Source organism: Gopherus evgoodei, chromosome 2 (genome assembly GCF_007399415.2).
Source record: "Gopherus evgoodei ecotype Sinaloan lineage chromosome 2, rGopEvg1_v1.p, whole genome shotgun sequence".
NCBI classification, from domain to species: Eukaryota; Metazoa; Chordata; order Testudines; family Testudinidae; genus Gopherus; species Gopherus evgoodei.
Window position 1 is genome coordinate 28,690,398 of NC_044323.1, and position 23,600 is coordinate 28,713,997.

A 23,600-nucleotide genomic window follows, 5' to 3' on the forward strand; every position below is an offset into this window, starting at 1 on the left:
ATGGATCAAAACCTGACTAAAGGACAGGAAACAGAATAAGAAATAAATTAGCAGTTTTCATCATGGCAAAAGGTAACAGCAGGATATCTCCAGGTTCTGTACTAAGTGCAGTGTTTAATGTATGTATTAACAATCTGACAGAGGGGGGAGCAGTGAGGTAGCAAAGTTTTGCAGATGATGGCATTGATTAGGTTAGTCAGTTCAGAGAAGAATATGAAGAACGTCAGAGGCAGGGCCGACTCCAGGGTTTTGGCTGCCCCAAGCGGCAAAAAAAAAAACAAAACCGTGGTTGACTCCTGCTCCACTTTGCCACTTTCTTCTTCGGCGGCAATTCAGCAGCAGGTCCTTCCCTCTGAGAGGGACTGAGGGACCCGCCGCCGAAGAGCCCGACATGCTTACTGAGCTGATGCCTGGAGCTGGCTCTGGTCAGAGGGAGCTAACCAAACAAAATGAATGGGCACCACAATAGCAGATGAAGTTCAGTGTTGATAAATGCAAAGTAATATATATTGGAGGAAAAAAATTGTGCTACTTACGGCTTGTCTATCTGAACATTTAGTTTCCGGCAAGCTAGAGTGTGAGTCTATCCTCACTAGCCTGCTGTTCACTAACTGTCCATATAGGCCCTGCTGACTTGCACTAATGGTTAGTATTCTTTGATCTACTGCTGTTTCAAAGCAGGGTAGATCAGAGCACACCGAGGAATTGTTAGTGTGTATCAGCAGGGTCCGTGTAGATAGTTAGTGCTCAGCAGGCTAGGGAGGGGCAGATTCACACCCTAGCTTGCTGCAAACTGAATGTTCATGTAGGAAAGCCCTCATATGCCTTACAGGGTTCTAACTTCACTGTATTAAGTTTAAAAAAAAATAATTTGTTTAAAAAAAATAATAATTTGGAAATCATCTTTCCACAGTGGTACCTTCCAGGCATAACATCCAATCTGCATATACTAGAAGTACAATCATATTTTGTTTAACCAGGTCATAACACACTCACCTAACCTATTTGAGAAGATTAATTGAGGCATGTCATTACAATAATGTCTGAATCACATTTGTATGTCCATATTACCATGCTGTCCTGCTACGTTTGGTATATTAGTAGCTCAACTACTCACCTTTTATTTTTCAGACAAATTTCAATTCGCTCTTCTGGGTTGTACTACTGTGTTGCTCGATTTGGGATGGATTTGCCCAACCAGGTACATTAAAATGTTGTAACAACCTTGAATTCGGTAATAGATTGATTTAAAGTAAAGTTGAACTGTATATTTTTACCACGGTTTCATTTAATATAGCACACTTTTGCCTTCATGCACATCATAGTAACATGTTAGAGAAGCAGTAATAATAATAATAATAATAATAAAATAATAGCTCATATTTTGCTTTTTCTTGGTGGCCTGTTTGAACTGGACTAACCTTGAGTTACGTGGCTAGTAGCGAGGAATTTATTTAAAATTGTGTGATTACCAGCATATTTTAAAATGAAATTCATTTATTTTTGTACCCTGATAGGTGGAAGTGATTGTATAAAAGCTAATGCAAAATCATGTGGGGAATGTATACAAGCAGGACCAAACTGTGGCTGGTGCAAAGCTCAAGTGAGTATATTTGTGAAATGCTTTCTCTGATGTTTTGTCTTAGGTGTTTAGTACCCTGAAAACTATCTATTATTACCCTATTTTATTTTATTTTTTTTATTTTATTTCAATAGTAGCCATTTACTTCAGTATCTGCAATGTCTAAATCAAAGCTGAAGAACAATTTAAGTATCTTATGCTAAATAAATGGATAAAATCTGGATTGGCTAGGTCTGGCCATCAGAAAGTTTTAGAGATTTTGATCTCTCTTTCATTGCCAAATATTAAGGGCACATAGACTTTAGGAGATCTGTCTCATAGTTATTCAAAATCATTCCAGCCTGGAGTCTGTCTGGATGTGTTTAATTATATTCTCCCAGTAACATTAGAGGATTGGTAATTTTAGATACAGACACAGTGGAAGAGGGAAGCTGGGAGGGGGAGGTTCAAGAGGTTGAAGTTTCAATATTTGATTCTTAGGGTGGATTGGTGTTTTTGGTTTATATTTCATAACAAAAAAAAAAGAGAGATAATACAAGGTTATGTAATTAATCACTCAAGTCAGGAAGTGCAAAATTTAAAATTGAATGTACAGAGTCTGATCTTATGTATCAAATAATACAAGATAATATCATACAATTTATTCTACAGTCTTAGCCACATATGTTGAACTGTTTGTTCCAACTAAAAAAAAACAAAAAACCTGAACAGGGATCAGGTATGGAAAATCGCAACCTGAAATTTGAAAGTTTCAGAAAACTATACAAAACTGAAAACAGGAATTTTAATAGAGAGTGTTTTACAACTTTAACTAGAGTGGTTGCTGCCAAATGCAAGTTATAATGTAAGTTTCCTGATTTTTAGTAATAAGACTTATACTTAAGACACGAAGCCGTACCTATTAACTGCTCCACACACATACCTTCCATAAATATTGGAATATATTTAGTAAACTTTGTTGTTTTGGTTGCAGATTCATGTATCTTTTGGCCAGTTTCACATCAATAAATATGTCTGACACATTTTAGGAGCTGTGCATAAATATCTTCAATTTTTGCTTATGTATTGAAAAAACTTCCCATTTCTTCCAGTGATTAAAAATGCCTCATACTAGAAACCATATGAGTGCATGTATTCATACTGTATTTACGGGTCAAAATGCTTTTATGTATTGTGGGATGGTAGCTTTTGTTCAAGACAAAGTTTTCCAAGACTCTTTTAGTTCAGAAGTACATCCCTCACTCTACCTCCTCCTCATGGAACTTTTCCCAAATGTGCCAGGAGTTGTATACATCACTAAAGAGAGAAGGTGGGTGAGGTAATATCTTTTATTGGATCAACTTCTGTTGGTGAGAGACACAAGGTTTTGAGTTACATAGAGCTCTTCTTCGAGTTGTCAAAGCACTGTAATTCTGTTATAGTCTACCGAAATACTGTGGTGTACTATTTAATTACAAGGTTTCCCAAAAAAGGCAAAACTAAAGTTCTGTTGCCGCACATATCAATTATATATGTTCAGTTTCTTGTAGGCTAGTTGTGGAAAGGCAACTTTTCTCATTTGCTGGTGGTGGTTTTTGAGCATCTTAGTCAGAGTAGCTAATTGAATAGTGACTTCATGTTGCTGTTGGAAGAGTGACTTTGAACCCTTTTTTTTAACCTTGCCTCAATCACATGCACAGATTGACTTCAGTAAAGTTAACCATAAGCTACTGTACTAGATAAATTTTTCAATGTCATCATTACTAAGTTTAGTACATAAATGTATTTCATAGTTTTATGTTTTACAATTTAAAATACACTTAAAAAATTGCCATGTCTCTTGGTGTGACCAGATGTTCTGATTTTATAGGGACAGTCCCAATTTGGGGGTCTTTTTCTTATATAGGATCCTGTTACCGCCCACCCATTGTCCTGATTTTTCACACTTGCTGTCTGGTCACCCTAGTGTCTCTAGAGGTTCTTGGTGCATAAAAATGGTAAATACCAAAAGTAGCATTATGTGCTCAAGCCATGTGTTGCAGATTGTAAATTGCTGTGAGTTTGATGTTCTTCACCATATCTTCTAGAATTTTTTACAAGAAGGAGAGCCAACTTCTGCCCGATGTGATGACTTGGCAGCACTAAAGAGTAAGGGCTGCTCTCCAGATGAAATAGAAAATCCTAGAGGTACCAAAGGAGTCCTCAAAAATAAAGAGGTAACAAATCGTAGCAAAGGTACTGCAGAAAAGCTCAAACCAGAGGACATTACCCAGATCCAGCCACAGCAATTAGTACTGAAGCTGCGAACAGGTATGGAGATATTCATTCTTATCTTCTTATATTTTTAGACTTTTTCAGTATTATCTATGAATTTGATATTTTGAATGCTACATATATCTTTCTGCAATAATGATGATTGTTGCTAGGAAGCACAGAGATTTGAAGAAGAGCAGTCCCATCCCTGTAACTCCAAGTGCTCAGATAACCTGGTGAATGAGGGTAAAGCTTAGATACTATGGGCATAATTTACACAGAATATTGAGATAAAAACAAAAGATAACAAAGAAAATGTATGGGGCTTGCATTAGTAAATGTATTCATACAAAAAGACTAGTTTACAGGTTAAGACATAATTGTCCCATTTTGTAGTACTTTTGATCTGTCATCCTGGTATGTGTCCATCTGGAAAATAGAGTAGATGATTAATAATAAAAGGGAGGTTAAGATGAAAAACACAGAATGAAAAGTTATGAGAGCACTGCGGTCTGCCAAAGCACTCTGTGCCCAAAGGCTGAACTAGTTGAGAACTAGTTTTTGAGGTTTGGTAACCATGAGAGCAGAAGCCCAGCAGCCAGATTTACAGATTTACATATAAGATACCTTGTTCTAGGAGGCCAAAGAAGTGGATACAGACCTAGATGAATGAGCACAAACCACAAGGTAGTTGTGTAGCCATTTTCATCCCTGAAATAGAGACTTGCCTCCTTTTGGACAGGAAAACTGAGTTCTTACAAGAGAAAATTATAATAGTACTCCAGAGATCTAGGAATCTGGTAGGCTCAATGAAAAGTCTTGCCATCTTTTGGATAAAATGGAGAATTGATTTAGGAATCAACTCATCCAAGAACTACTTTAGCTGGGTAGAACTAAAGTTAGGATTCTAGTTGAGACAGCTGCAAACTAAGAAACTCTGCAAGACAAAGTAATGGCTGCCAAAATGAGACTTTAAGAGTCAGATGGAGGAGAGAGCTTTGTGAGGGTTTGAATGGTGGCTTCATGGGGGTTTGCGAAACTAAAGTGACTTACCATTGCAGGTGGCGCTTTGACTTGAAGTTTCACATTGGGAATAACTTTTAGGAAGTATGAAGGGAAACAGTCAGTATGTCTGTCTTACTGAGTTTCAGAGCCTCAAAGGCATGGCCTTGGCCTGTGGGTAATTTAAAATAGTCAAGAAGAAACTAGAACTGACTTGTATGACTCATGAAGGGGAACTAGATTTCACTCTTAACACCGTTAGCAAAAGGTTTTCTAAATCCTTCTAAATCTTAGGCCTGGTCTACACTACGAGTTTATGTCAAATTTAGCAGCATTATATTGAATTAACCCTGCACACGTCCACACAACAAAGCCATTTTTGTCAACATAAAGGGCTCTTAAAATCGATTTCTGTACTCCTCCTTGACGAAGGGAGTAGCACTGAAATCGACATTGCCATTTTGAATTAGAGTTAGTGTGGCCGCAATTCGACCCTATTGGCCTCCGGGAGCTATCCCACAGTGCACCATTGTGACCGCTCTGGACAGCAATCTGAACTCAGACGCACTGGCCAGGTAGACAGGAAAAGCCCCGCGAACTTTTGAATTTTATGTCCTGTTTGCCCAGCATGGAGCGCTGGTCAGCACAGATGACCATGCAGTCCCAGAATCAAAAAAGACCTCCAGCATGGACTGCGGGAGATACTGAATCTCATCTCTGTATGGGGAGATTAATCTTTTCTATCAGAACTCCATTCCAAAAGACGAAATGCCAAAACATTTGAAAAAATCTCCAAGGCCATGATGGACAGAGGCCACAACAGGGACTCAACACAGTGCTGCGTGAAACTTAAGGAGCTGAGACAAGCATACCAGAAAGCCAGAGAATCAAATGGATGCTCACAGAGGGAGGGGCAACTGACGAGTGTAGCTATCCTACAGTTTCCGCACTCTCCAAAAACCATTTGAATTCTGGGTTTAGCTCGCAATGCCTGAAGGATCAGAAACATTGTTGCGAGTGGTTCAGGGTATATGTCATCAGTCCTCCCTCTCCCGTGAAAGCAAAGAGGAAAACAATTGTTTCTCGCCTTTTTTCACTGTCACCGTATGTCTGCTGGATGCTGCTGGCAGACGCAGTGCTGCAGTGCTATGCAGCAGCATTGCCTTGCCTTGCCTTGCGGACGGCAGACAGTACAGTATGACTGGTATCCGTCATCGTCATCTCGTGGGTGCTCCTGGCTGGCCTCAGTGAGGTCGCTCTGGGGCACCTCGACAAAATTGGGAATGACTTCAGGTCATTCTCTTCTTTAAGTTTTGTGTAATGGAGATTCAGTCATGCCTGGAATATCATGCCATCTGGAGGCTTCTGCCTCAGGCTGCTCTCCCAGTCGGCAGCACCGCGTGGTCGCACCTATCTCAGCCTACCCCTTGCTACCAGGACTCACAGTCAGGTACTTAGACCTCTACATTTTGCTGCCAATAAAAAAATTAAGCTGCTGTTTAGAACTGTCCCCCAACATACATATCCTGGGACATTTTGTATTTTACCAGTGTCAACCAAAGGCCCACACACAAATGGACATTCAGTCCTGCCTGTGCTTCTATCCTAGTGCTTATCACAGATTCCCATTTTCAGCTATAGGCAGAGCAAGTGCAGAATGGTGGTTCACTCTACTTTGCTGTAAGCCAACCGCCCTCCCCTCCCCCCTTTGATCTCTGCTTGCAGAGACAATAAAGTCAGTGTTGTTTCAATTTTATCCATTCTTCATTACTTCATCACACAAATGGGAGGATAACTGCCACGGTAGCCTGGAGGGGTGCAGGAGGAGGGAAGCAACAAGTGGGGTTGTTGTAAGGGCACCCCCTAGAATGGCATGCTGCTCATCATTTCTGCAGGATGTCTGGAGCTCTGACCTGGAGCGGCTGTTTGCCTCTCTGATTCTCTAATAGGCTTGCCTGATATTCTGGGCAGGACTGACTCTCCATTAGACAAAACTTAAAGAAGAGAATGACTTGGGGAGTCATTCCTATTTTTGTCCAGGCGCCCCCAACTGACCTCACCGAGACTGGCCAGGAGCACCCATGACAGCAGCAGATGGTACAGTGTGACTGGTAACCGTCTTTGCTAACTTGCAAGGGGATGCTGCAGTGTAGCGTTGCAGTACCACGTCTGTCAGCAGCATCCAGTAGACATACGGTGACAGTGAAAAAAGGCTAAACAGGCTCCATGGTTGCTGTGCTATGGCAACTGCCCAGGCAATCCACGGAAAAGACGTGAAATGATTGTCTGCCGTTGCTTTCACAGAGGGAGGATTGACTAACGACATTTACCCGTAACCACCCGCAACAAATTTTTGGCCTCATCAGAGGCCAACCCAGAATTCCAATGGGCTGGGGAGACTGCGGGAACTATGGGATACCTATGGGAGAGCTACCCACAGCATAATGCTCTGGAAGTTGATGCTAACCTTGGTACATGGACGCACACCGCCAGATTATTGTGCTTGGTGTGGCCACGTGCACTCGACTTTATACAATGTGTTTCCAAAAATTGATTTCTGTAAAATTGGAGTAATCCTGTAGTGTAGACATACCCTTAGGGTAAAATCTTTTCAAGACATTAGAATATCAGTAAGGTCCTGAGCATAGCCCTAAGTTCCAAGTGTCAGTTTCTGCACTTCCAGGCAGAAACCTTCACATTGGTAGGATCTGGTTATACAGAGCCCTAATGAAGCCTATGCAGATCTAAGGGGGACAAGCTGCAATCTGTAATAATCTTGGTAACCAGTGTTTCCTTGGCTAGAGTTGGCAGTGGAATTCTAATTCTAGATTAACTGTGAGACACTCAGTCGACTATATTTGTCAATGTTTCTGCAAAAAGGAATCTTGGAATAAGTCTTTCATCCTTGAATTTTTTCATGTAAAGGGGATCTTTCTTTGCTGGATTTTTTATTACATGTTATATAAACTCACCCCATGTTTTTAAGACTGTAATAAGTAATCACAACAGGGTGAGATAGGGATTAAAGGTAAACCAACTCTTAATTTACTTTAAGGTTTTATTTTACCTCCTTAATTTTACATATCCATAGCCTTTTGTGTTTGTGTGTTTTAGTTGTATAAAAGACAGGAAAAAAGGCTGTGCTACTTATCTTGCAGGAACATTTGTTGAAATTAATATGTAGGTCAAGATTTCAAAAGTGACTACTGATTTTTGGTGTCACAGATTTTCATGTATTCTACATAAGACAATCTAAAGGGACCTGATTTCAGAGAGTTGGCCTTAGACCTTTCTGAAAATCAGGCTTCTTTAAGGTGTTTCATATGGGACATGCAAAATTGTTAGTCACTTTTGAAAATCCTGGACATATTAATTTGCAGTTAATCACTTCCAGTTGTAGAAGTAACCTTATTCATGGTTGGAGTGAACCTTTTTTTAGGACATTGATGAAAGACCTTTGATAAAGAATGTAGATTTCATGTCAGTTCTGTTACTCTGCATTTTGTAATGAATGGGTTTATTTTTGTTGATTTAGGGGAACCACAGACATTTTCATTAAAATTTAAGAGAGCTGAAGACTACCCCATTGATCTTTATTACCTTATGGATCTCTCTTACTCCATGAAGGATGATTTAGAAAACGTGAAGAGTCTTGGTACTGCTCTAATGAGAGAAATGGAGAAAATAACTTCAGATTTTCGAATTGGTAAGAAAGATTTCATTATTTATGGGCATGGGAAAAGGGAAAAATCTCATTTGTAGATTTCAAAATAATAAAGTTGAATTTACTGATGTGTTTTTGGATTGTCTGAAAAATAGTAAAAGAAAAATAAGCAATATTCATATTATTTCTATTCTTCTAATAAAGGACAGTTTAGAAACTGATCCCAAAGAATACTTGGAATATTGAGGGGGAAAATTGAAATTTTTTGAACTGTGCAATATTCCATCATGATTATATATACTAGAATTACACTCTAACTGAGGGGTTTTGTTGTTCTGTCATAGGATTTGGCTCCTTTGTGGAGAAAACTGTGATGCCTTATATAAGTACCACACCAGCCAAACTCAGGAACCCTTGTACAGGGGACCAAAACTGTACAAGTCCATTTAGTTACAAAAACGTGCTCAACCTTACCAGCGAGGGAAAGCTGTTCAATGAACTTGTAGGTAAACAACACATTTCTGGCAATTTGGATTCTCCTGAAGGTGGATTTGATGCAATAATGCAAGTTGCAGTTTGTGGAGTAAGTGTATATCAATTTTATTTACTACTATATTAGATCAAACTATTTTATTGCAATCTGAGTGTATCACTGTTGTTGACCTAAGTTTAAAAACAAATCTACATTTCACTTTACCAACGAAGACTGAGAGATTTATCCTGAGGGCAGCAGGTGGAGACAGAGCAAACAGAATTGGAAGCCTGCACTTATCTTATACAGTATGTACATTCCACTCACTGAAGGCCCCTCTTGGGAAATTTGAAATTAGGAATATGAGCCCTCTTTGGAGGGGAGGGCAGTCCATGAACATTATCTTCCCAGAAGTTTCTGTAAAAGAAGAGTCAAAATCATGAAATCTTTGCAGCACATGGATGTTTTTAACAAGATAAAACAAGTGTTCTCAAATGACTTTTGCATGTAATGTATCCTTCATAATTTTCTTTTAAAATATATGCAAAACAATTCTGTGTATTGCAGTTTTTTACAAGCTGCTTATACTGAGTAGATGGAACTTAACTCTCCTCTTCTTAATTTTTTCTACTTTTTGGAGGACTTCTATGGACCAGTGGATTCAGAGTTCAAAACCTCCACATGGGAGCTTGGAAAACAGTTGCATACAAAACTTCCTTGGTTCCTCAGTAGTTTGTTCTGGTTCAAGTTTGGCCAGGGCACAACCTTCTATACTTTTTCCACTCCCTCCTCCTTTTTTTCTCTGTCATCCTTATTCAAGTAATTACAGCCTTAATGCCCCAGTAGAGATAAAAAAAAGAAAGTGACATCTTAAGTGTACTGCCCACCACACTCACAAAAAAATAGGAAAGACCTGTTAGTAATAGAAATATTCTAGAAACCTTAACTTAAAAGCTAATGTAAAAATGTCATACCGCTAGCATTCTGGACATAGAAATGTAGATACTCTGTCACTCAGTACTTCTAAAACCACTAACAAAAAAACATTCACTCCAGGCCATTTCAATAGTGAAACTCCAGCACTTATTGATATGTACAACCATCGGGTCTACACTTGAAGCTCTAAGTTAAACATAATACTGTAAAATAAACCTGAGAGATTGTAATGTGCCTCCTTCTCATTCTGTTATTTCCCAAACAATTTCGCCCACAGTTATTGATACTGATACACACCTGCACAATGCAAAATTCCAGAACACAAGCACTAGCTATTGCTTTTTTACAATATCATTGTATTGTTAAACTAGTAAGTCAGCGTTAAAGTTGCTGTTGTTATTTAAAGGAGAAGCCAATGCGTTATTTTAGAATTGCAGCTTTAACTATGAATTTTCTGAGATTCTAATATGGATATTTTGCTTTTTTTTTTCCCCCTCCTTCTTAAATGAATTAGGACCCCAATCCTGTAATAACTTCTGTAGATGGCCGAGAAATTTTACAGGATTGAGCCCCATATTTATAGGCTCAAAACAACTTCTGTGCCCAATTTGCAATTGATGGAGTAGAGAGGAGAAGAGGGGATGTCAGGGATCTAGTTATAGCTCCCCTGATTCTCTGGCCTGTCCTGCACTGGCTGTAGAACCTGTGCAGCTTAGGGTATCCTAGGGGATTCTTTAATATCACCAGCTGATAATGGTCCCCTTGGTACCATCTGACAGTAAGGGCTTGCCAGAGCACACTGTGCACTTTTACCCCAAACATGCTCTCTATCACTGGGCTACAGGGTAGTGGTATGGGAATTGGTTATGTCAGTATTATGTCCTATGGAAACGCCACAGTTGGGGTGATATGGGCAGTTTCTTCATCCTTTGCGCAACTCAGATAGTTCTTAGAGAGCAGATCAGACAAGCGTCTAGGTCAGAAAGTGTTTTGTTCTCCTGTGATGAAAGGTGCTATACAAGTGCTATTGTTGATAATATTACAGGACAGGCTTGAGCAAAATATGTGCATAAACTAACTCTAACTTTTTAAGGCTTATTTTAGTTTTTGAATATTTGTCATGTCTGCCTTCTTGTATTTAAATCTAAGTGTATGTTGCATTGGTTTAAACAAATTAGTGGGGTGGGTTAGTTTTTTAAAAAATGAAAAAAAATCATAACTTTTTTTCCCGTAAGACACAAATTGGATGGAGAAATGTGACACGATTGTTGGTATTTTCTACGGATGCTGGATTCCACTTTGCTGGAGATGGTAAACTTGGTGGAATTGTTTTACCAAATGATGGGCGATGTCATCTGGAAAATAACATGTACACAATGAGTCATTACTATGTAAGTATTCATGCCTAAACCAAAGTAAATTAATAAAGTTTAAGGTCAGAAAGGGATCAAGATCCCCAGCACTGAAATCCGGTAGGCATGCTGGGAAACAGGGTAGAGTGTCCTCAGAAAGGAGGCACTCCCCAGTACCAGCAGTACCTCATGAAGGTTCATGGATGCCAGCGCTGGGGCCTGTGGCATTAAGACTGACCGCTGCTGGAGCACTGTACCAACCCCTTCGATGCAACAACAACAGCATCAGGTCAGTCCTCTCGGTCCCAATCACACCAGAAGCCTGTGATGTGGTCTGAGATCTCTAGTGCCTTTCGCTACCAGATTCTGTGGTGGTGCAGGAGTTGCTGATCCATTACCAGTTAATATCTAGTCTTTGTTGCACTTACCTACCACTGTTATTCAGATCCAGTACCTACTTCAGACCATCTGGCACCTCCTCACCAGACACCCTCAAAAGACAAGCCCAGCATGCTGTCCCTGTTGCTTAAGTCTTTGGAGACGCACTGCCAGACCTTGTAACTGTGGTACGGCACCTCTCTGGTCAGGAGACTTGGTCTCTTCCTTAGTCAGAAGTAGGTTATTATGCCCCTTAATCTTGGGATCGAAGGTATTGTTCACCTTCATCAAGAGTGTTGCGCTCCTGGTATGCTACAGAGGGTCCGCATTGGTCTAGAGACTTGGTTCCATGTGCTAGTAGAGGTTGGGGGGGGCCCATGCCTGACCAGTGGCCGTATTGGAATTCCTAGGGGTTTCCTCCCATATTTCTCCCTCCAAGAGAAGAGACTCGGGACGTTGTTCTCAGTACTGATGTCAATGCCAAGTGAAATCAAATGAGCCTCCTGGAGCCTCCTGCAAAAGAGGTTGAAGAGACTCCTTTTCAACCACCTTTGCATGCAGCCTCCTCATTACTGGATGATGCAGTGGTGTCTGAGGTGTCCTCCCCTCTGCAGGATGATTACAAAGCAAACAAGGGTGACCTCCTCTTTGGACATACAGTTGGAGATGGTGCAAGATTCCTCCCACAGACTGGTGGACATATTGGGGTCAGCAGGACCTTCCCATGTGGCTCTATAAGTTTTCCATAAAACCATGTTGACTGGCATTAGTATTCCTATACTTTAATTATTTATTAATTGAATCCCAAATCAGTGTTTCTATTATTTTGTGTGGCACTGATGTCTGGCTGACTGACCTACCATTACCCAGGTCATTCCATTGCCTTTTTTAAATACTGGCCCAATGTTAGTACTCTTCCAGACTTGTGGAATTTCCTCATTATTCCACGATTTATTCCAAATTAACATCAGTGGACCAGAGATCTCTTTAGCTAACTCTTTTAGGACTTTCAGGTGCAAGTTATTCAGGCCTGATGATATGTAGCATGTAATACATGTAAGACAAGAGTGTGGTTAACAACAATGCTTTTGAAGCTTTTTGGTAAATAGATAAAATAAAATGTGTGTAGATAATTAAGTACTGGATTGGCTAAAGACAAGTAGCTGTAAAAAGTGTGTTCATGTACACGTTCCCAAACACATTTTACATAGATTAAAATAGAAATGTTTTGTTTAATACAAGACTACATTTGCTTCACAGTTTGTTTCGTCTTTAAACAGATAAAACACCACACAAGGCTGATGGTTTTGATTAAGTCAAATGTATTATGAAACATGATAGGAGATATATTTGAGGACACTAACATTCGGGATTAAATCAGACTTTATAGGAAGCGATTAGGAATGTGAAGATTTGTTTTGTTTTATATTATATTATAGTCTTGTCTAAAATGTGCTTATACGATACTTAACTGCTGGTAGACTCAGTGTTGCCTTAAAATGTTTTGTGGATTTTTTGTTTTGGGGGGAGTTTTTTGTTTGTGTTTTTAAAAAAGCTTATCCTTTAACTAAACTGTTGTTGTCTGGTTGGAAGCCTATGCTTTTTAAATTCAAAAGGCAATTTAATATTATGTAAGGTCAAAAAAATGAGATTGTTCTGGCATGTGCTAAATTTGAATTAAGTTTCATGTCTAATTTTACAGGATTATCCCTCCATTGCTCACCTGGTACAGAAGCTTAGTGAGAACAACATTCAGACAATTTTTGCCGTTACTGAGGAGTTTCAGGCAGTTTACAAGGTAAAAAAAAAAAAAAAATCACATGAGATAAGCTTCTGTCTATTTTTCCAGCCAGTTGAGAGTCTGATTCTAATGATCCAGTATGCTATCATCAAAACTAATTTGATTTGAAATTAAAATTTGTGTGAAAACTGGTGACCATGATTTTTGCCATGCCTGCTAATTAATAAGCACTCTCTTCTTGAGCAGTTGCCTATCCCAATATCAAACCTATCAGTCTGCTTTTGTTTTTCAAGCAGAAAGTGATTTAATCGTTCTTACATTTAGATTAGAAATAACAGTGCAGAACCTACTTTTTGCTTCAAAATACCTGAGGGGCATGGGAAAACGGAGTCAAAGGAGAATTGTGGGGGGTGCAGAGCTGAGTTTAAGGGAAAGGAGTTTTGGAAAAACACATAACTCTTAAACGTGTTTTAAAACTAGTCCTGTGAATACCTGATTTAGAGAGCTTGAAAAGGTGATTTTGCCATTTTTTGTACTTTATGATTTTACCAACAGAACTGACTTGTTTTCAGCTTCATTTGATGACAGTTGATCTCCATCTCCCTGTCTGTTTTAATGCAGCAGAAGCAAATATGGCTTATGGCTCTAAAACCTTTTATAGTTACAGAAGTATCTTCTTAATTAAATATGTCTGAATTTTTTTTAACTTAAATGAGAATATTTTTAAAAATAATTTTTAAGGCGAATGCCTTCCTTTTTTATTCAATCAAAAGATATGAGAAGAATTTTAAAAGAATGCAGAATTTTCTTTCCAATATTACAGTCACTGTTTTTATTCCTTCACAAGTTACTGAAACTATTAGCAACATTTTTGTCTTGGTCTTGGGAGTTGTTCCTGGCTGTGTAAAGTAGAACCTCAGAGTTATGAACATCCAGAGAATGGAAGTTGTTCAAACTCTGAAATGTTCATAACTCTGAACAAACTTTATGGTTGTTCTTTCAAAAGTTTACAACTGAACAATGGCTTAATACAGCTTTGAAACTTTACTATGCAGAAGAAAAATGCTGCCTTTCCTTTATTGTTTTTAGTAGTTTACATTTAATACAGTTTTCATTTAATACAATGAGGTGTGTGGCTGACTGGTCAGTTCGTAATTCTGGTGTTCATAACTCTTATGATCTACTGTATCTCAGTGTACATAATAAAGAAGCTTTTAGAGTGGGATTTATATTTGTGTAAAAGGAATTTACACTTTCTACTTTTAATATTAAAAGGAACTGAAAAATCTGATCCCAAAGTCAGCAGTTGGAACTCTGTCTGCAAATTCCAGCAATGTGATTCAACTGATTATTGATGCGTACAATGTAAGTTTTATTTTTAATTCACGTAACTTTTATTCTTGTTCCTCTCAAACTATATTGGCATCAGTTTCTAGAGAAGCCCTCTGAGATATGCTCTTTTTCTGAAACCTTGTGAATGGAGTAGAAGATGGAATGTTGATAATGCATAATCCTGTCAAATTCTGATGAAAAGTGCATAGCTGTATGTAAAGATTTGCATTCCCACTGCATAATCTTATTAATAAGTTTTTTTCTTATTTGATACTTTATCTTCTCTTTTCAAACCCATCTAACATTAATTGTGTTTTGTTGCATCTGGTGTGATCAAGAGGACATGCTTATTTTTCCCTGCATGATCTTTCCTTATTGTAAGGAGAGGAAGGAAGCTGTGCTTTTCTTCACTTCAGCAACCTTTATGTTTAATAATCTTTGAACCATGTTGTTAAGTTCTGGAGGGAAGCTACATCTGATCCTTGAATGATGATGGTAGTACTTCAAAGAATAGTGAAAGCGAGTTATAACAGAAGTAGTGAAACTTTGAGGAACTGTTAAGAAAACACTCTGGTTGAGAAAGGACTGATAAAACCTAACGACCCTCCACAGAACATTCTGAAAAGTGTCTTCTAATAAGGATATTGTATGTGCAATTTTATTCCTTTCCAGATTTTGTTCTCCTTTACTATACTTGAGGCTGGTGTGTAGAGAATGTATTTTTGTGAAAGTTTCTCTTCAGGAAATCAGGTTTCAGAGTAGCAGTTGTGTTAGTCTGTATCAGCAAAAAGAACAGGAGTACTTGTGGCACCTTAGAGACTAACAAATTTATTTGAGCATAAGCTTTCGTGGGCCATTTAATAGGCTCCACCTTTATTTGTCAACTCTTTTAAAGCTACATGGTAGTTTATTACTTACCTAATAACTAATTTTTGTTTTAGTCCTTGTCTTCAGAGGTTATCTTGGAAAACAGCAAGTTACCAAAAGGAGTAACAATCAATTATAAATCTTACTGCAAGAATGGAGTTAATGGCACAGGAGAAAATGGCAGAAAGTGTTCCAACATTTCAATTGGAGATGAGGTAATTTTTCTGTTCAGTTGAAGTGTGCAATTCATAGGTGACAGCATACATTTTTAATATCTAAAGAATGGAACAAGATTGCAGTTCTTTGAAATATTTTACTTTTTCATAATTTAGACAGAGCACCTTTTAGTAATGATGTAAGAATCCATTTGTTTTGCTTACAGGTTAAATTTGAGATTAGTGTAACCGCTAACGAGTGTCCAAAGAAAGGACAAAATGAAACCATTAAAATTAAGCCACTAGGTTTCACTGAAGAAGTGGAAATTAATCTTCAGTTCATCTGTGAATGTCAATGTCAAAATGAGGGAATTCCTAATAGTCCAGACTGCCATCAGGGGAATGGAACATTTGAGTGTGGTGCTTGCAGGTAAACAAATGGACCTTTTATTCTTTTAGGCAAACGGGAAATATGAGCACATCGTTTCTTTAATCAGACTTCTTTTTATTTTGAGCAGGTTGGCTGGGAGAAACATGCTTGGTCGTCTTAGAGCTTACCCGTGTTGAATACTAACTTGTCTCCACAAATAGTCCTACTGAAATAAGGGAGATTATTCATGTAATAAGGCACTACCAAACATGAGTCAAAGTATCAGGATCTGGCCCTTCATGAGTTGGTCCTTCAAAGAATATGGAGGCCTTAGTATTTTTCCTGTTTCCTTATTTAAATGTTAAGACCCATTTTATATGAAAAATACTGCAAGGATCAAATAAAAATGGAGCATAAATTATAATATTCTTGTGAGCTTTAAGATTGACCTAATGTTTACCTTTGTGACATGAAGTCTGGATTTTCTTCCAAGGAGTTCACAATGCATTTTGTAAGGAGTGCAAAGACGCCTTGGAAGGAGTGCCTTGTAAGCGGGCACCAGCTGCTCAAGACCAGCGATGAATGAAAATTCAATCCAATCAGTATTAACAGACAAGGCTTTTAAGATGCTGTGATTTTCCTCATCCACTTTCTTTTTTTTATTTATTCCTAATGTTTGGGGCTCTAATTATGTAGATATTTTCAATTTTACATGTTTTAAAATCCCTTAGGCTATATAGAATTATGTGCTTATAAGTATATTTGAAATTCCCTTTCATTAATTACATTTATTAGTGTTTGGTACAAGCTATGGAAATTAAACTATAAACCAAATTCTGCTTTATTACACCAGTGAAAGTCAGACTTAATTCTGTTGGCTTTACTGGAGTTGCAGTGGATATTAAAAGAGCATTTGGCCCTAGAACTGGACCAGTTTGACATCCACCCAATAATCCCAGTTTGGGCTCTTCATTTTCAAAGAAACATATCTAAAATAAAGATTATTCGTTCTTGAAAACCAGAAAGACAATCTGACAATGTGCTCAACTCCTAAGAACTTCACCTTTAGGGAAGCAGGATTCAAGCTCTCAGAGTAGTGAACAACTCTGGTGCTAGTCAATACATTCCAAACATTATATGTATGCAGTATTGTTCTAGTCAGGTTGGTCCCAGAATATTGGAGACACAAAGAGGATGAGGTAATATCTTTTATTGGACCATCTTCTGTTAGTGAGAGAGACAAGCTTTCAAGCTTACACAGAGTGCTCCTTCAAGTCTGGGAAATTACTCAGAGGATATGTCTACACAGCAAAGAAAAACCCATGGCTGTCCCATGCCAGCCAACTCAGGCTCATGTGTCTTAGGCTGCAGGACTGTTTCATTCTTGTGTGGACTTCTGGGTTTTGCTGGAGCCTGGGCTCTAGGTTCGTACCCCGCAAGGTCCCAGAGCCCGGGCTCCAGCCTGAGCCCAGAAGTACACACAGCAATGAAATAGCCCTGCAGTTTGAGCCCCGTGAATCTGAGTTGTATGGCACAGGCAAGCCACAGATTTTCTTTGCTGTATTGACATACCCAGAGTGTCACAGCTAAATACAAGGTGCAACAGATTGTTTAGCATAAGTAATTAATTCATATTTCAAGGGGCTATTCAAAGTGGTGTGGACCATTAACACCTATCCTGTCATGGGGTGGGGGAAAGCTGGATTAACCAATTCTGCTAAATAATCTGCTCCACCTTGTATTTAGTGTAGCACTGAGGACTGGTCTATACCAAAAAATTAGGTGAGTTTAACTGCATCAGTGAGGGGTGTGAAAAATCCACATCCCCGAGTGGCATTGTTAAACTGACCTGAGCCCCTGTGTAGACACCAGTAGTGCCACCATAGCATTTTAAGGGTAGACATACCCTAGAGTACATATCTGAGGGCTGGTCTACATTAACGCTGAAAGTTGACCTATGTTACGCTACTTCAGTTACGTAAATTGCGTAACTGAAGTCTACGTAACTTGGGTCGACTTAGTGCGGTGTGAACACCGCTGTATGTTGACAGGAGATGCTCTCCCACCGACTTATCTTCCACCTCTCGGGCAGGTGGAGTACAGATATCAATGGCAGAGCGCTCTGCCATCCACTTAGCTTATCTTCACCAGACCCACTAAATCAACACCACTGCATCCATCACAGCAATAACAATTTAGCCAGAAGTACAGGCAAGCCCTGACACCCGAAGAAGAGCTCTGTGTAAACTTGAAAGCATGTCTTTCTCACCAGCAGAAGTTGGTCCAATAAAAGCTATTACCTCACCCATCTTGAGTCTCTAACCATTATTTTTAAATTATGAAGTTTTCAACCCCTTTCCCAGCTCGCTCACATGCAATTATTTATTAACGACAAAGAGCAATAGGTATTGATTTAATGGAAAGATTTCAGGAGCATATTTAATGTAGGACCTCCTTTTGCCAGGATACTTTTTATGGAATTCCCTTTGAAGTCAGTGGAAGTGGTGTGTGCACTGAATGCTTGCAGATTGGGGCATGTTTCTCTAACTGGTAAGCATTTGGAAAAGGGGTGTCATCAAATATTACCTGCCTGAAGTACTACCTGCTTCACTTTCAAGAGAGAGGTTTTTTTCTCCATGTTCCCTTTCGATAAACAAAGCAAAGTTCCTATGTTTGCCAGCAGGGAGAGAGATTACTTTTATACATCACTGCCACTGACATCTCTATGACTTCACATACAAGAACTAAAAGGATAATGGATTCAGTATTAAGAATAGTTCCTTGCTCTTTTCTACTCTTGAATGATTTCCTGATTAAAGCTTCATCTCTGGTTTAAGTGGCTCTCAGGGTTGTTTGTGATAACCATAAGAAGCCACCTTTTATTCATAAACACTTGTTTCTGATTTTCTGAAGTGCTGAAAACCCATCACTGCAACTGAAATCATTGAGAGCTGCAGGTGTTCAGTAACCTCTGAGAATCCAGCCCTTGAATGCCCAGTGTCCAAGCGAGAATGTTTCCTGGATGGAGATTAAGTGGGGTAGAGGGTAGTAGCCATAGTAAATAGCCACTGGCACTATTTTTATATTAAAAATAATAAGTAATCATTATCTCATTTTACAGAAATAATGGCTATATAGCCATGTTGTCACAGGTTGCAGCCCTCAGCTTTTCACCTGGAACAAGTAAGCAGCTCAGAAACTGCTTAATGGCATAGTTAGGGTCCAAGGATGGTTACACTTAAGTCTCAGCTGGCATCTAGTTTGAACCTCAAACCATTCCCTGCAGAAACAATGACTGTGACTACTGCCTTCTATCCTGTTGAATCTATTTCTTATATATATAATATTGTATGTAAACGTTTTCAGTTCCCATGAGTTTTACTCAATTTAAATTTTAGGCATATATTTTTCCTCTAGGTGTAACGAAGGACGTATTGGAAAGGAGTGTGAATGCAGCACAGATGAAGTAAATAGTGAAGATATGGATGCTTACTGTAGAAGAGAGAACAGTACAGAAATATGCAGTAACAATGGGGAGTGTGTTTGCGGACAATGTGTATGCAGGAAAAGGGAAAACACCAATGAAGTCTACTCTGGCAGATATTGTGAATGTGATAACTTCAACTGTGATAGATCTAATGGCTTAATTTGTGGAGGTGAGAAATATAATTCATAGTTGTACAGAACTTTGCAAATACATTACAGGGTGAGGCTGACAAATTTCAACAGCAGCTGGGTGACTTAGAGGATATGATAAATGAATATAGAGCCACTTGAATCTGGCCTGAGCAGATAATGTCTGAAAATAGTTATCTAATAATATAATGGCGATCAGTCTGTAGCCAAGGATATGGTATGTGCTAGTAGAAATGCTAACACTTCAGATTAAATATCTTCCCTGCCATCACAGCTCCAGTCTGTGATGTAAAGTGAATTTGACAAAAGCTGTGAAATGCTATGAGAACTTCAAAAATTTAAAACACGTTTGTCTTTTAAAAGGAGACCAGGATTTATTGTACATCTCATAAATCTGACACTAGGCAAATACCTAAAATATGTATTAATATAAAATGATAAAGTAAATTATAAATTATTAAAGAGCTGAAAGCATAAATCAAGTTTATTATTTGAAAATTTCCAGTGCAATATTTGAGGGAGAGTTTTCCACTTGTTTTTACTACATGCCCCATCTAAGAAACTTTGGGCATCTCTGACAAGATGGGTGTAGTAAATGCTGAGTCAAGTGTCTTGATACTGTACTACTATACTGTCTTACTGTAACCTCTACCAGTACAAAATGAGCTGGTAATCTTAGCCAAGATACTAGTGGATATTGTTCATGTTGTATAAACCACTGGTGACTATTTGGTATCCTTCCAAGCAGTCTGAGAAGAGGCCAAGGACTTAATCAACCATGAAGAGTAACTGACCTTTTGTCCTGAGCTTTAAGCTCTTCTAAAACAAGGTTGAGGTGCAAATTATGTTGTTTACCATATGTTTGTATAGTGCCTAGGAGAGTAGGGCCCCGACCTGATTGAGGCACCTAGGCTACTAGCATGATGTACATGTTAAATTATTGTTAGAGAGAGATTGCACTGATGCTGCCAATATGCTGATTACCTATTGTGGGGATAGGGCTTCATTTTGTAATGGTCTCCATGAGTGACCTTTCATCAGCCTTTTCGGTTCTTTGATTGTGGTTTTGTGAGGAGGGAAACTAAAAAACTCTCGAAGGAGGCAACATTAGTTCTACTTGTCATCTTTTTATCTTTGCATCAGTCAGTTTATATTTCTAATATTCCCTGATGGCAAACATTATTCAAAATGACAGGTTTCAGAGTAGCAGCCGTGTTAGTCTGTATCAGCAAAAAGAACAGGAGTACTTGTGGCACCTTAGAGACTAACAAATTTACTTGAGCATGAGCTTTTCATGCATCTGATGAAGTGGGCTTTAGCCCAGGAAAGCTTATGCTCAAATACATTTGTTAGTCTCTACGGTGCCACAAATACTTCTGTTCTTTTTGCTATTATTCAAAGTATTTCTCAGCGCCATAATATGCATATTTACTTAAGTTTACTAAAATATTTTTTTAACATGCAGGAAATGGTAACTGCAAATGTAGAGTATGTGAGTGTTTCCCCAATTTCACTGGCAGTGCTTGTGACTGCTCTTTGGATACGTCTTCATGTATGGCTTCCAATGGGCAAATCTGCAATGGAAGAGGAACCTGTGAGTGTGGAACCTGTAACTGCACAGATGCCAAATTCCAAGGCCCTACGTGTGAAATGTGTCAGACCTGCCTTGGTGTCTGTGCAGCACACAAGTAAGTGTCAGTACAACAAAGGCGAGGCTTTCAGAGATGCTGTGTATATGTGCGTTTTTGATATTTACACATTCTCAACTTTGAAAATGAGGTCCTTGATATTCATTGCTGCTTCATTTTCATATTCCATTCTGAAATACAGGGATATAATCCCCTGGGGCAATAGGAGGAGATGAAATAAATTTGAGTCACAAACACACAAAAAAATACACAACTTTGACTAGATACCTTAGCTAAGATAGTTTAGTCCTTAACTTTCTTCTCTTTGTATCACAGTGTGCTTTGTGATAAATAAAAATCAGTTCAGACTGGCTTTTTTTGGTATGACTCTATTTATGGGACAGTGACTGTTGCATCATAGTTAACCTTGCAACCTGGTTTCTATGTAAAGCCAAAGGTACCCTGGATTGCATCCAGGAGACTGAGTTCAAATCTCCTCATCCAATGATTGCAGTTAATATTTCTGTGTATTTCACAACCGCTATTTTTGACTAAGGACTCCTGTGCTATACAGGAGCTCAGACTAGATGGTCCCTTCTGGGCTGAGAATCTATGAATATTCCTACCCTAGGGGCAAGGACCCTCATTTCATAGATAAGATGCTAGAGATTCTTCTCTGTGTAATGTCCAACCTGGAGTGCATGTGCCTTTGATCAGAAATTTTCAGTAAAGTGCCCATTCAGTCAGTGCATGTGCTTTATGCCTCCTCATGCCCTGCACCGAAGCTGTATCAGGCTGCATGGGCGGGCTTATTCTTTAGACTAATTATTTTCTGTAATTTATTTTAAATCTCTCTTATTTTGTAGAGTTTGCTTTATAATCCCTTCTTCTTAAGAGGGTTTTTTTTCTTTTGAGATCCCTGTTGTCTTGGGATATGCCAGGATCTCTTGGCTTCAAGTGTTATCTTGCGTCACACTGGGAAGCCATCCCAGCTAGTGATGCACACTTCCAGTATATCTGCTGTTAGGGGGAGTTACGTGTCCCTCAAAGCAGAGCTATGAAGAATTGGGAGGTGAAACTTAAGCTCTTAATGATGGAGCATTCTCTCCATCCAGAATCGCATCCAAGCCCAGAGACCCCCAGTGGACATTGGCCTCTGAGTGAGAATAGTACCCCATCATCATCTGCATGCTCACCCAGACCTACACAGCAGAGTGGGGTGGAAGTGGCCAAGGAACAGCCAACTTCAGTCTGGCTGTAGCGCTGCCAGAAGCATAGTCAGCGTGTTGCAGCTGGATTCCCCACTGACCCAGTGGCGGATCACTCCACCACTGTTAGGGCCCTGGGTCAGGGCCCCACCAGCCACCCAATCCATCAGTGTTTGCCTGGTCTCTGATTAAAGGGCCCAGGGACTATAAATGATTGGCTGCTCAGCCCCGTTAGACTGGTCGGGACACTAATGCCTAACGCTAATTCCCCTGATACTTCATGGCAGTCCTGATGGCATGGTGAGGCAGTGTGACCTCCCTCCGATCCAAAGGTGGAGGGACAACCACCACACCACTGCATATGCCTACATGTAAACAAATGTTTAGCTGATTTCAAACAGCACAGAGATACTGTTCCGTTTAATTTTCAGGATTTCAAAGTAACACAAAGTTGTCCAGAAAGAAGCCAAGATTTCAGAGAAAGATCTGTCTGTCAATCAACCATCTCTGTCATAAAAATGACAGTTTTGATGGATTGGTTGAGAGTCTGGAACCACCTCACATCACCAAGCTGCAACTACACCATTCTATCTACCCACCCCCCATCCTTTGCAAACTGTGGCTCCCATTTTCAACTTGTGTGGGAGTAGATTACATCTGACAAGTGGTACATCTGACAAGTGGGTGAGAGATTATAAAACCATGTTACTCCATCCATCCCCCTTCTATGTCCCTTTTCAGCGACCCTTCTCATGAGCAATTGCTGAGACAGGAAATTTACTTCCTTCTATGCATAGGAGCCATAGAATCAGTTCTAGCTCAGCACTCCAAGTATTTTTTGATCTCAAAGGGAGACGAGGGATAGAGATCAGTTCTAGATTTAAGACTCCTAAACAACTTGGTGAAAAAACAAACATTCAGAATAGTGACTGCCACTGCTATAATTCCATCACTGGCATTGGCAGATTGGATCTTGACCTTCAGAACAGGTACTTTCATGTCACAATTCATCCTTCTCACAAGAGATTCCTTTGGTTTCTGGTAG

General features: G+C 39.2%; 1 protein-coding gene across 2 annotated transcripts in view; it reads left to right on the forward strand.

Annotated features, from left to right (window-relative positions):
- ITGB1 (integrin subunit beta 1) overlaps positions 1-23,600 on the forward strand; it is a 76,945-nt gene that overhangs the window by 34,669 nt on the left and 18,676 nt on the right. For both annotated transcript variants that reach the window (XM_030550194.1, XM_030550195.1), the window contains exons 2-13: positions 1,132-1,201; positions 1,518-1,603; positions 3,649-3,871; positions 8,352-8,522; positions 8,825-9,063; positions 11,124-11,279; positions 13,321-13,416; positions 14,635-14,724; positions 15,633-15,773; positions 15,941-16,143; positions 19,501-19,739; positions 21,185-21,407. In XM_030550194.1, coding sequence (XP_030406054.1) covers positions 1,132-1,201; positions 1,518-1,603; positions 3,649-3,871; positions 8,352-8,522; positions 8,825-9,063; positions 11,124-11,279; positions 13,321-13,416; positions 14,635-14,724; positions 15,633-15,773; positions 15,941-16,143; positions 19,501-19,739; positions 21,185-21,407 — 1,937 coding nt within the window. The remainder of the gene's footprint in view (positions 1-1,131; positions 1,202-1,517; positions 1,604-3,648; positions 3,872-8,351; positions 8,523-8,824; positions 9,064-11,123; positions 11,280-13,320; positions 13,417-14,634; positions 14,725-15,632; positions 15,774-15,940; positions 16,144-19,500; positions 19,740-21,184; positions 21,408-23,600) is intronic.